The sequence below is a fragment of the Nematolebias whitei genome, chromosome 5 (genome assembly GCF_014905685.2).
Source record: "Nematolebias whitei isolate Nwh7 chromosome 5, NemWhi1, whole genome shotgun sequence".
NCBI classification, from domain to species: Eukaryota; Metazoa; Chordata; class Actinopteri; order Cyprinodontiformes; family Rivulidae; genus Nematolebias; species Nematolebias whitei.
Window position 1 is genome coordinate 18,577,979 of NC_056502.1, and position 13,121 is coordinate 18,591,099.

Sequence of the window (13,121 nt, forward strand, 5' to 3'; positions counted from 1 at the left end):
CTAATAATAATAATAATAAACTTTATTTCTATAGCACCTTCCAACAACGCCTTGCATTGACCAAGGTGCTTCACAAGACAAAACAAGATTAAAAACAGGACACAATAAATCAGTGCAAATTAAAAACACAGCGAGAATAAAAGAAGGTAAAAGAGATAAAATAAATAAATAAATACTAAATACTAAACTACTAATAGTTAAACATTAAAAGCCCTTTTAAATAAGTATGTTTTCAGTTTGGCTTTGAACAGAACCAGATCAGAGATGGCACGCAGCTCATAGGGAAGAGTATTCCAGGCTGTTGGGCCTGCAACAGAAAAGGACCGGTCCCCCCATTGTTTGCACCTTGAGCAAGGCACCACCAGCAGATTTTGACCAGCAGACCGTAAAGCTCTGCTGGGCTGGTGGACTTTCAAAAGTTCTGAAATATAAGGTGGTGCAAGGCCATTCAAAGCTTTAAAAACAAACAGCAGCAGCTTGAACTGTATCCTAAACTGAACTGGGAGCCAGTGCAAAGAAGAAAGGACAGGAGTGATATGTTCATATTTACGTGTGTTAGTCAACAAGCAAGCAGCAGAGTTTTGTACAAGCTGTAAACGGGAGATAAAAGATTGATTAATACCCACATATAAGGCATTACAGTAATCAAGCCTAGAGCTCACAAAGGCATGGATGGCCTTCTCCAGATCACTACGGCTAAGGAGTAAACTACTACTTACTACTTGTACTACTATTCCTACTTCATGGTTTTTTGCTTATCGCAGGGCTGCAGGGTACAGATCCCCCGCAATAAACGAGGGACTACTGTACTGTCAAATCAAAATTTAGAAATGGCTGCCATGTGCCAGTCCCCGTCAAAGTTTCTCAAGGAACTTTCTAGTCTTTTTTTTATAGTTTGTCTTCAATTTGTAGGACTTTTTTCCTTCATAAATATTTTATTATCACCTGCATGAAAAGCAGGCAATAATGTAAGTGCTTATGTGTGTATGTGTGTGAGTGTTCCATTTGTTTGTCTTTTACTAAAATATCTTATAAACCACAGGATGGATTTTAATGAAACTCACAGAAAGTAATTATTGGATGTACCTCTACAGCGAATTAACTTTTCAGTCAGCTTGATTCACGATGGCCACCACAGCAAATTCACCTTAGCAAACACAAAAGATGGCTACAACTCAAGTCAGTTTATCAGATCCTGAGCTAAGACTGGGTGTGGTAGTAGCTGAGAGTCATCTCTGTCGCATTATATGAGCGCTAACAGATCAGATGAACTCTTTTCTTCAAACTTTGACATTAACTGTAGGAGTCAGTCCTGTCCGCCTGTTGGCAAAATATCTCAGGAAGCAGAGGATGCATTTTCATGGAACTCTCAGAAAGCAAACACTGGATGTACGTCTTCAAATTATTTACTTGTTGAATCAACCCAATTCAAGATGGCTGCCACATCAAATCAACTGTAGCAAAGACAAAAATAGAAAAATCTCAGGGAATTTTACTGATAATGAGCTAAATTTGGATAAGGTAGTAGCCCCATCAAAAAATTAATTGTCGAACATTTACTTTGTGTTTTACTTTGTACACGCTTTAGTACTTTTTTCTCTCCAATTTATCATTTACTGTTTTTTTTCCATTTAAAACCCTTCCCTAGGTTAATCACACTGACTTAAGTGTGCGGCATCACGTCTATAAACTACGACCGAAGTCCTTCTGACACGACCTCAGAGCTCCCCCTGACTGAGATTTTTCACGATGATTCAATCACCGATGAGATAAACACACCACTGATAGAGCCTTTCTTGTTGCTTTGAACACACAAATAACAAACCTCTGCAGCCTCCGGGCTTCTTGCTGTGTCCTGAAGGTCACGCTCACCGTTCACCTGCGTCAAAGCCGATCAACCTCACATGCACTCGCCGACAAACCCAAAAGCACACGTAGCGGGGGAGACTCACAGTTGGTTCTGCAGTTCCAGGATGATGAACTCGAGCTGTTGTTTCTCCAGCGTGTGGGTGAGGTGCACGTCTGCCAGGCTCTGCTGAAGGGCTTTGTTATGAGACACGGCCTCCGACAGCTGGGCTTCTCGTAGACGGACAAGCTCTTCCAGGTAACCCTGATGTCATGGAAACACAGACACACAGACACTCAAACACTCCATCCCACAATGGCACGGCTAAATAAATATACACTGGAAGCTTTTTTGCACTAAATTCAAACAAAAAGCCTCAGAAAGACAGATTAGTTTTAGATGCAGTGTTTGTTGCAACAAACGGCACTCCTCACAGGAGTCATTCTCCTCTTGCATTTCACAAACCAAGCCCCTAATTATCATAAAGGCTTTAATCAATGTGTCACCCAGCCTTACGCAAAGCCACTCCTGCCTCGTCGTCAACACATCACGCACCTTTTGCTCCAGAGCCATGCGATACTTCTGCTCGAAGCGTTTGAACTTGCTGACCAAGTTGCTCTGCTCGGTGAAGATTGACGCGGCCGTGGCCGTTTTCTCGGGCGTGCTGCCCTCACTGCCGCTGCTCCCCAGAGTCCTCATCTCCTCCTCGTCGCTGCTGATGCTGTCTGTGCTGCACCAGGAGCCAAAGTGTACCCCTTATTAGTATGCATCCTGCACACATTTCACACCGCCTAAGATAAAAAAAAAACCTCCCAGACAAGTTGAAGTGTGGAGTTTTCAATGCATGCGCCAGAAATAAACCAGTAAATGTGACTTATATCTAAGACTAAGCTAATAATAGGAGACTAGTGCAAGCAGCTGAATTCAAGGCAGTTGTGTAATTCTGACTTTTAAACCAGATGTGGTTGTAAAAGTGTTTCAATTCAACTAAAACCTAGGTCAGGGGTTTGTAACTTGTTTGATCAAAAGAGCCATTGCTGCCAATTCACTCATTAAATGAAATGTGTGGAGCCGCAAAACATCCACTGGTGGACTGTGGGCCACTTAGAGGTCGTTGGAGGACGACTCTTCTGGCTAGTTGAGGTGACATAAATCTACAAATGTACAATTAATTTTTAAATTTATTGATATTTTTAAATTTTAGGGTAAAAGGAATTAAGGAAAAACCAAAAGTTGGGAGAAAATTGTCTCGCAGGCTTACGAGTTAAACATAAATTTAAAGTATGCATAATTAGACATTTTGCTGGACAAGTTGATTTATTTTTTATTTTTTGAGAGAATGTAAGCCTGGAGGTTGGATAAATGATGTAGCTAAATGTACTCAACACGTTTCGCTCCTTGTATTTATTGTATCTTTCACAAATCTACAGAAAATTGGCACAAAACAACTGATAAAACTCACGTTTTCTGTTGTGGGTATAAATAAATACAGTATCACGTTAGTTTTGGTCAAAGCTTCAAAAGGGCCACAGACGAGAGACAAAAGAGCCGCGTTTGGCCCCAGAGCCGCAGGTTGCAGCCCCCTGATCTAAGTGGACAGTTTGTTGTGTGTACGATCTGTCATTTATCTCCTGTTTGATCCCAGTGCACCATATATTATATTCTACAATGTTTAATTTGCTTACGTTATTAGTTGTTTATTTTTTGGGGTGACGAAACGAGATTCTGCTTTGGTCTCATGTACCTCTGGATGAACTTCAGGTAAGGTGTGTAATCGATCACAGCAGGGCAGCTGCCGTCCAGACCCTCGCCTTTGAGACAGAAGCTGAAGATAAAAAAAGAGAGGAGAAATTAAAACAGTCTCTCCTGCTCTGCCTTTCCTGTATTTAAAAGTTTATTGGTCGCTGCAGAGGTACTCAGAAGGACCGCTGTCTTTAGATAAGACGAGAGATAAGAGAAAATAAAAGCTTATTGTTGTGCTCTCCAACGAGATGATGGCGGCAGCTTCACATGTGCAGCAGGTATAAAAGCAAATACAATAGAATAATAGAAACATGCTGCACCTACTTATTTTCTATAAGGTCAAAAAAGTTCATTTAATTTTCAGGGTGAAGACTTTAACTGTTATCACAATGACTCTGACCCTCCACATCACTATAAAACAGTATTTATATGGACGTTAACAGACATAGAACTCTATAAAATGTATTTTTCACATTTGTACACATTTTATATTTTATTTTATAGACATTAAAATTAAATTATTTAAATGATTACTGTAAAAAAGGTCAAATTAAATTGATTTTTTTTTCTCCAGTGATTTTAAAACACACATTCTTGTAGCCACTTGCTTCAAAATACGATGTCAAGTACCCAAATCTAATGATATATTTCTAAATTCTATGACTTTATTTATGTTGTAGTCTAGATCTATACACTCGCTATACACTTTATGATGTATTAAAGTGCATATGGTCACATCATATAAATAAATAAAACTGTATCCAAATATATTAGTAATAAAATAATGTAGTAAACAGAGTTTTGTGGTAATTATGAACATAACTTGCCATGTTCTACAAACTAGGCATCATCTTTTGTTTCAAAACAAAATGCAACCGTTGGCACAAGTTTATTTAACAAATAATACAAAATCAGGCCAAAAACTGCTTTAGCAAAAACTTGCACTAATGCACCAAAAAAAACTCCGGTCCAACTTAGCTTTAGGAAATGAGTAAAAGTTTGAAACTTTAAAATAATTTTGCCGCACACATCTCAACGTAGTCGACAAACTCCTACGGCGTCTTTACAATCCTTGGGTTTCTTCCTCTCCAGATGAACGCCAACAGTGAGAGAACAGCGCGACGAGGGTACGCACCTGAAGTCGATGGTGTTGAGTCCAATGAGCGTGTCGGCCAACAGGCCCGCCTCCTCTCCCAGCATGATCGCTCCTTCCTCGTAAAACCTCCTGCGATCAACACAGGCACGCAGAATATTAGCGTTAATTTGATTTAGACAGGCGCTGTGCTGCAGGACGGTGTGTGCGCCTGCCGTTTCAGGTCACTGGGTTTCTATTAATACGACACAAAAACACCTGGCGGTTTTGAAGTCCTTCAGCGCAAATGAGATGTACTCTGAGAGCCGTTTCTCCATCAGGACCACTCTGATCCACGCCCTTCCCTGCACAGAATAAAAGACCTGAATGAGCAAAAACTGCGACGTTCAAACACGACTTTAATACTCTCTGTCTCGAGCAACATTATTACGTTGATTCAATGTCTGTTTACAATGCATGTGGGGTGTTTTCTCGTACTTTTGCACTTCATTTGAATAAAAACTCCACAGGGTCGATGCACAAACTGAAAGTCCTTCACAGACTGCTGTAAAGACATTTACATAATGTTTGTTTGTGTTTTCTACCTACTAGCACATCAATAAATCTGTTTCTTTTTCCCTGTCCTGTCTTTCCCTGCTGTGATGGAAAATCGAATATGATCCTCGGATGGTCGAGGCCGCACCTTCGCTCTCGATGATCGCACATTTTCCATGCTCTCAATGCTGCGGATGCAGTTGTGAGGTACTTTACTGCAGGCGGCCTTTATGTAATCCCAGAAACTCCGGGGACTCTCGTAGCCAAACCAAGTCATGTGACCTGGGAGAAAAAGAGAGAAACAGGGATTTGTACCAACATGTCCACCTTTTTTACCCACTCGATCTGGTGCAGCTGGTGCTCATCTCCACTCATCAATAGGCAAGAGGCGGAGTGCTCTGAACAAGAGGCCAGTCTGTCACAGGACCACATATAATAAGCTTTAATGCACTCACACCTAGGGCTAATGTTGAATCGTCAGTTGACATGGCATTCATGTTTTTGGACTGAGGGAGAAAACCAGAGAAGGACAAACACACAAACACACAGAGAACATGCAAACTCCACACAGAAAGGCTGCAGCTTCAAACTATCACCTCCTTGCTGCAAGGCAACAGTGCTACCCAACTAACCAAATGCCGTTAATAGCATTCACAATACTCTGCTGCATGTCATAATTATGTTACAAAATGTAAAGGATGTTCATTTTGGCTTAAACCTGACTGAAGCTCCACATCTTGCAGGTCAAGGTATTTTGATAAGTCAGGTGAAAGTCAAAACATGTAACCACAACCTCCTAAAACTTCAACAATATAAACTAGAGAAATTGCATTTCCTGCAAAAATGCAGTTTGTTGCTGAAGACCTTGCAGAAAAACAGATGAAATTAGCTAAAAAAAAAATTTTGAAAAAGCATGCTGAAGTGTAGCTGAAATGAGAAACAAGCGTAAGTTAGCAGAAGCAAGCAGAAATAACAAATATTTGCTGAATTAGGTTTAAATAAGCAGAAATGACCACAAAAATCAGGAAATTAGCTAAAAAAAACTTAATTTAGTTGTTTTTTTAAGGCTGAGAAGTAGTTGAAAATTCCAAATGAAGCATAAACTACCAGAAGGAAAGTGGAACGAGTTGAAACGAGCTTAAAAAAAAAAAGTGGAATTAGCCAAAAATTAAAAAAAAATCTAAATTTAGCAGAAAAACTGCTAAATAGTATCAGAAATAGAAGAAAAAGCTGAAACTAGAAGAAAAAAAACTGACAGGTGGCTAACAAGCTGAAATTACCAGAAAGAAGTTAATTAGGCTGAAAGTATCAGAAATTACAATGAAAAACTTAAATTTATCTGAAAACAGCTGAAATGAGTTAAAAAATGCTAAAAAAAAAAAAAAAAAAAAAAAAAAAAAAAGAAAAGAAAAGTAGCTAAACAGTTAGAAGAAGCTTAAATTGGCAGAAGAAGGCAGAAATAACCTGTTTACTGATAAAAGCAGAAATGAGCACATGAGCACAAAAAAGTGGAAATTGTCTGGAAAAAAAGGCTGAAATAAGCAACAACGACAACAACAACAACAAAAAAAACAGCTGAAAAGCAGAAAGAAGCTTAAATTATCAGAAGGAAGTGGAGAGAGCACATATTTAATGTATTAGGTTGAAAAAAAGTTTAAATAAGTGCAAAAACTGTGGAATTAGCTGAAAGGGTTAAAATTAGCATAAAACTGGTAAAATGGTAGCTGAAATAGCAGAAAAAGCTGAAACATGCAGAAAGGAGCACAAAACGGCTGAAAAAAACAGCTGAAAGTAGCTGAAAAAAGTTTAAATTTGCACAAGGAAGCTGAAAGAAGCTGAAGCAGAACAAAATGTGAAAGAAGCAGTAAAAGGTTGTAAACAGATCGAAAGATCTGAAAGATGTAAAATGAGCTCAGTTCATTTTCTATGAGGAAAGAAATGGCAGAAGGCTAAATATCACAAAAAGCTAAAGTTGTAGCAAAACCAAAAGTCATAGCACCCTTCTCCTGATCAAGCTGAACATTTTGATTTGATTTGTTGAAATAGCACAGAAGTTGTGGAAAGAGAAAGATGCTGAAAAACGTAGGGATGAAAATGGATCACAGTGTGAATGCTTCATAAACATCCACACAATAATCTTACGCTCTACTAGGTGTGTGTGCAAGTTTGTAGGTTTTTATGATCAGCTGCATGTCTGAAGAGGATTTTAGCAGCGCGTCGTGTTACCCACCTTTGAGGAGATGACTGAGGATGTGCTCCAGGATGGAAACAAAGTTAATGAACTCTGGAGACGAGTCGTCTATCGTCTCAAAACAGGAGCGGTCCAGCAGAGTCTTCACTGAGAACCTGAGCAGAACAGATGGTGCACACACAATGAGAATACAACCGATAAACAGCGACTTCACCAGTTTTACATGCACAAAGTAGGTTATTATAATTTTCTTCAGTTAGGCTTCAAGAAAGTTAATTATTGGTAAAAGCTCAGAGGCATTAGAGAATCGTTTCTTGCACTTGTTAGCTGGTAGTTTCTGCCACTTTTTCATCAAAGGTAAAATTGCAATAATTATTTTGCCGTTAGCAGATCTGATTTAATTCAAAACACGTTCAGAGGAATTTAGGTCACGACTGAAGACTAGGCCTTTTTTGTGTGTCCTTTTTGTTTTGTTGTTTTTAATGTTCATTTCAGGTTAGTTTTCCAAAGTTGTCAATATAGTCTATGTTTTTATACTTTTCAGATGCAGCGCAGCTTCATGGTTTACTGACAGAAAGGTTTTTGCAAACATTAATGGTGCTGTTTTGTCTTAAATAGTGGTATCGTGTTCAACCTGTATTTTTTCCTCAAAGATTTTCCCTTCTCTCACCAATTTTCTTCTCTTGGAGGCATTTTAGAAGTTTGAAATCATATGTGTCAAACTCAAGACCCGGGGGCCAAATGTGGCCCTCGTTGACATCTTATCTGGCCCCCTAAGATGTTATTTTAAATGTAAAATACTATTATCACTTTTATTTTTTCAGTGACCTTGTGTTGAAAGTAAATAGTTTTTCCCTGAAGTCCAACACAAAAAAGTGACAATATTTTTTTCACTCCAGAAACAACCTGATGAGTCCAATTAGCACATCAGAATAATGCCAAAATAAAACCGTGCACGTGCTGATCCAAAATCTTACAAAAAAAAATTTTTAAATCTTCTGATGCTCTTAGGGAGCTTGTCATCCTAAAAATGAATTAAACAACAAATACGAAACAATCAAGACTACTTAAGTCAGCAGTAAACCCACCATTAAAGGGTTAATTCAGGTCCTGTGACCACAAAAAATGATAAAACCTTGTTTTTTATTTAATTAGCTTCAGGAGCTAATTAGCACTTATCAAAAATTAAGCAAATGGTTTGTTTAGAGTACATTTCTTTATTGCTGTATATAAAAAAAACTTCTTAAAGTTCTTGGTAAGATCTGCTTTTATAAAACTGACCAATAGGCCGATTATCAAATGTTGTATTTTTGTTTGTGGCGGAAATGGATTGGACAAATGCAGACTGAAAAGGAGCTTAAAGCTAAAACTAATAAAGGCTTTTTTTTAACAAAAAGTGCTGGTGAGACAGCTAGAAACTACCGTACTAAAACAAAACTATGTAAAAAAAATAGGGAGCACGGATGTCATGAAAGACTAACGCTGAGCTGAAAAGAGACAGTAATGAAGACGAAACAACAAAACACCTGGGGTGATTACAGATCGGGAACAGGTGAGGGTGGCAGACTGAATGGAAAAACACTGAGGAAGCTGACAGAAGAAACAGAACAAGACAAAATGACAAAAGAATAAAGACTTAAACTGAGGAGAAAAATAAAACAACAACCACAAGAGAATAAAAGTAAGAGACAAACTCAAGCAACTAAATCAAATAACAGAAAACAAACTGATATTTTTATTTATTAGCACAAGAACTTTTTGCCTGGAACAAATAATGTAAGTAATTCAAGTAATTCAAACAAAGTGTCCAACAGAAATATAAAGAAGAATCCGTCATTACCACAGCCACACACCTATAATGTTTCAGTCATCAACTTGAAGCGCCAACATCCAGATCCAACCACAGCAGCGCTGACGAGGCTCTGATTAATCTGTGATCGAATCAGCCACAGTGACCAACTCACTAATCTGTTCAGCTAATCGCACGGGAAGAAAACGACACTGTGCTCTGCTTCTGGGATTTTAATCTGGGCGAAGCGTGTGCAGATTTGAACAATAAATAATCAAACTTCATATCTGTCGCCCCTCCTTGTTGCTAAGCAGCGGGATGATGACGAAGGGCTGCAGGCTTCCTGTGAATGAGCAGATACATTTCAGACGCCAGCTGTTTAGACGTTTAATCTGTTCACGTGGACTGAGCCTAAAAGGCACAAACAAACTGCACTTGTCTTGTCCTGGAGGAGATAACTGAAGCAAATATTAACCTTCCCATTGATTTACACTCACGTGTGTTCACTCTAACTCCATTCAAGTGAAACCTCCACACTGTTTCTGAAGCGAATAAAAACAACGATCAGCAGCTTCTTCCTTTTGCTAAAAACAGACCTTCTGAAACTTGAGGACCTTCAACATCTTCAGAGAAGGCCGAAGAATTCAGCGCATTTGAAATCTTACATTTCAAATGGTAATCTGATATTTGTTTTATATAAAATACACATATTCAATGTAGTTTTTCTTATTGTTTTGTTAGTTTGCCTTATTTTCTGTAAACTGCTTTGCAGCTGAGCGAGAAACTGTTTTATTTCCTGAAAATACAGTTCACCTAGTCTGGTTTTTTTTTTGTCTCCAGGCAAAAACATGTTTTAAGGTTCTTTATCATTAGTTAGGATTTTTCTGTCAGAAGAGAAGGCTGAACTCAGTCAGTCTCTCCAGGATGAGATTGTTTAATAACTGACAAGAAAATTAACCAATCATAATGTTTACGTAAAGTGGGTGGGACCAAAACATGGTGATCTGAGCCTTCGAGAAGGCCTTGCAAAGCATTTTTCTTTCTTTCTTTTTTTTTTTTTTGACCACATGAACATGTATGATCAATTCCACTGCCACCTGTAATTTCACAAATCCACACAAATTGTAGTGGCTCGTAAAAAAGTAGATTAAATATCACATTTATGTTTACGTTGTTAAATGTTCAATTTTAAAGTTGTGTCTTGGTTTCATTAAAGGATGAACTTGTACAGAAACGGTGAGTTGTGTGGGGTTTTGTTCAATTTCTCTGCAAATTATTAAAGTGACATGTACTTGAGCGCAAGAGGTCGTGTTATTCTGGGTAATCTTAGGGCAGAAATGGGTGGAGCTTTTCAAGTAATGTGATCAGATGGGTCGTCCATGTTGGCTTTTCTGTGTAGCGTTGAGCTGGCATTTATGTTCAGGATGTTAGTGAGTAAAAGAATGACAAGTCAGATGGCGTACTTGCTGGATAAAAACAGAAGCTTTTCTTGCCAGTGGGTTAATGGAGTGCAAAACTGAAAGTGAAGTGTGTAGTATTTAATAGGATGTTACAATACATGCTAACTGAAGGCCTCACTGTTATATGCATGGTTTGCCACTGCAGTGATCAGAAAGCTTATGACAACTTGTAAATGACTCAAAATCATGAGATTGTTATTAACGTATCTGTCTTGCTTTCTGTCAAAATATGCATTTATTTTCTAGTTGGCTGCTTTTGAAAGAAGGTTGTTGCAACATCAGATGCAAACTTCCTGCACGACTCTGTCCAGTGTCTGTGCGTGAGCAGCGATCATCTGACAGATCTGGTGAAACTCCTGACTGAACGTGTTTTTCCACATAAAGGAACTTCAATTCACAGTTTGTTCTGCGAAGAGCTAAAGTTCAGCTTCAGTGTCATGAAAGACTAGTCATGACCCGTCAACTTGTCAAGTCATGTCAGTATAAAACTACATGTTCTTTTGAGCCAGAATTACTTTTTGGGTCAACACTTTCCCCGCACTGTTACCAAACACTAACACTGAAATGTGTAAAACTTTCCAAATATTTTTTTTATTTCTACTTTCGGCTACTCCCTTCCTTCGTCACAGCGAGCTAACATGACTTGGCAGTTTTAAGTTAAGGGTCTTGCTCAAGGGCCCACAGTGGGGCAAATGAGGATGGATGCACATGGGGGTGCTTCACTTGTCCTACCCAAATTTTGACATTATGGTCCAGGGATTTGAACCTGCAACCTCACAATCATAGGCTCACCTTCTCTAAACCCCATTTTAAAAATAATCTTTGTTTACTCAGAGTTTTAATTTTGTCATTGTCATGTAATCAAGCAGAAAACTGAAATGATCTTCGACTAACCGCTGAAAGGTGGACAATAATGTAACTGCCTATGTGTTTGTTAGCACAATATCTTATGCTGAACGGATAAGTGCATGCACAGTACAACTACAGCTGACTGACTTCTGGAGTCAACCCATGGCTGCCACTGCTAATCGACCTTGGCAAACACAAATAAACGGCTTCTCTAACTGAACTAAACGTCGGCATGGTAGTAGCTGAGAGCCATCCCCAACACATAGTCCAAGCACTTATAGATGTTTGTTTAAAATGTTAGCATGCAAGAGTTCTTGATATGTGTAAACCAGCTCTCTATACGGACATGTCAGAGGATACTATGGAGATACAGGGCTCCGTCACAAGCTCTTATAGTTACCTTTTCATTGGAAGATCATGCATAAAACTACAAACAGACGTGAATAAAAAAAAGAAGAGGAGCTGCATGTTAGGCGTCTTTCCTTTCATTCAGTATTTTATTCAGTGTTTTCCTCACTCCCTGATGTTTCTTAAATACCTTGTTTTCTCGCGTCTCTTCCCTGCTCCCCTTGTGCCAGTCATTAAGTTGATGGCTGCTGCGTAGGCAGGAGGATCTGGCAAAAGATCACCCCAGTCAGCAAGCAGCCCCTTATTTATATAATTAGTTTATTTGTACTGAAATTGTAAATTACACTGCAGCACTAAGACTGTGTGTAATTGTTAAATTATGGTACACTGCTTTAAGACATGTACTACAACTGGTGGAGAATTACAAGATGCTCTGCTGAGCAAGATAATGGAGACATTTCCTTACTTTTGTATTTTGTTTCATTACTTGTCGGCTGTTTTAAATACGCAGGGCTTTCCCATGACATCTGCCAGCAGAACTCAAAGGGCCACAAATCAATACACAGAGACTTTGCTCAGCAGATGGCGTGTGCACTTCTCATAAAGTTTTCAACATATCCCTAACATGTCATGATATAGTTCATTAATTCACCAGGCCAAAAATGCACTGAGTTCATGCTCTCTGTGTGATTAGTACTTTATATACTGACGTTTAGGTGATTTAACACAGTGGGCGGGGCTCAGGACAACAACAAAGACGTATAAAACAATATAATGTACATTCAGATACATTTCAAAAGTGTTTAAATAAACAATGGAGATGTGGTCTGTAATTATGTAATGAGTTGGGAAGAAATGCAGGTGAAATGTGATGTTATGAATGTTTAATGAAGGATTGAGGTGTGTTGTTCAAATACATGCAGACTAGGCGAGCCATATGTTAAATCTGAGCTCATTTAAAGTGACATAACCTCAGTTTATATTTATATATATATGCGATTAAAATAAGTTATAGTTCTCCGTCTAAAGCTAACCTCCAATATGTCAGAAGCTGCCGTCATAACATCAATGGCAGACGCGGTTTGGTCCATCACAAACCAGAGTTCCCACCTGGACACCGTCAGCAGGTTCCTCCTCTCCACCGCCGAGCTCCTGCCTGCTCCCCGCTTGCGGCTGAAATGCTGCCCCGCACCGAGCGACGCCATCCCCGCTTCCGCTCCGCGCGCTGTTCCCTCTGCGCGAGGGAAGGACCCGCGGCGAGGAGGAGG

General features: G+C 39.1%; 1 protein-coding gene across 1 annotated transcript in view; it reads right to left on the reverse strand.

The window, feature by feature from the left end:
- rundc3b (RUN domain containing 3b) overlaps nucleotides 1-13,121 on the reverse strand; it is an 18,920-nt gene extending 5,799 nt beyond the window's left edge. The window contains exons 1-8 of the mRNA XM_037676961.1: nucleotides 12,964-13,121; nucleotides 7,447-7,562; nucleotides 5,365-5,498; nucleotides 4,941-5,026; nucleotides 4,725-4,814; nucleotides 3,591-3,671; nucleotides 2,402-2,576; nucleotides 1,953-2,110 (exon numbers count right to left, since the gene is read on the reverse strand). Of these exons, the coding sequence (XP_037532889.1) occupies nucleotides 1,953-2,110; nucleotides 2,402-2,576; nucleotides 3,591-3,671; nucleotides 4,725-4,814; nucleotides 4,941-5,026; nucleotides 5,365-5,498; nucleotides 7,447-7,562; nucleotides 12,964-13,058 (935 nt within the window). The 5' untranslated portion in view covers nucleotides 13,059-13,121. The remainder of the gene's footprint in view (nucleotides 1-1,952; nucleotides 2,111-2,401; nucleotides 2,577-3,590; nucleotides 3,672-4,724; nucleotides 4,815-4,940; nucleotides 5,027-5,364; nucleotides 5,499-7,446; nucleotides 7,563-12,963) is intronic.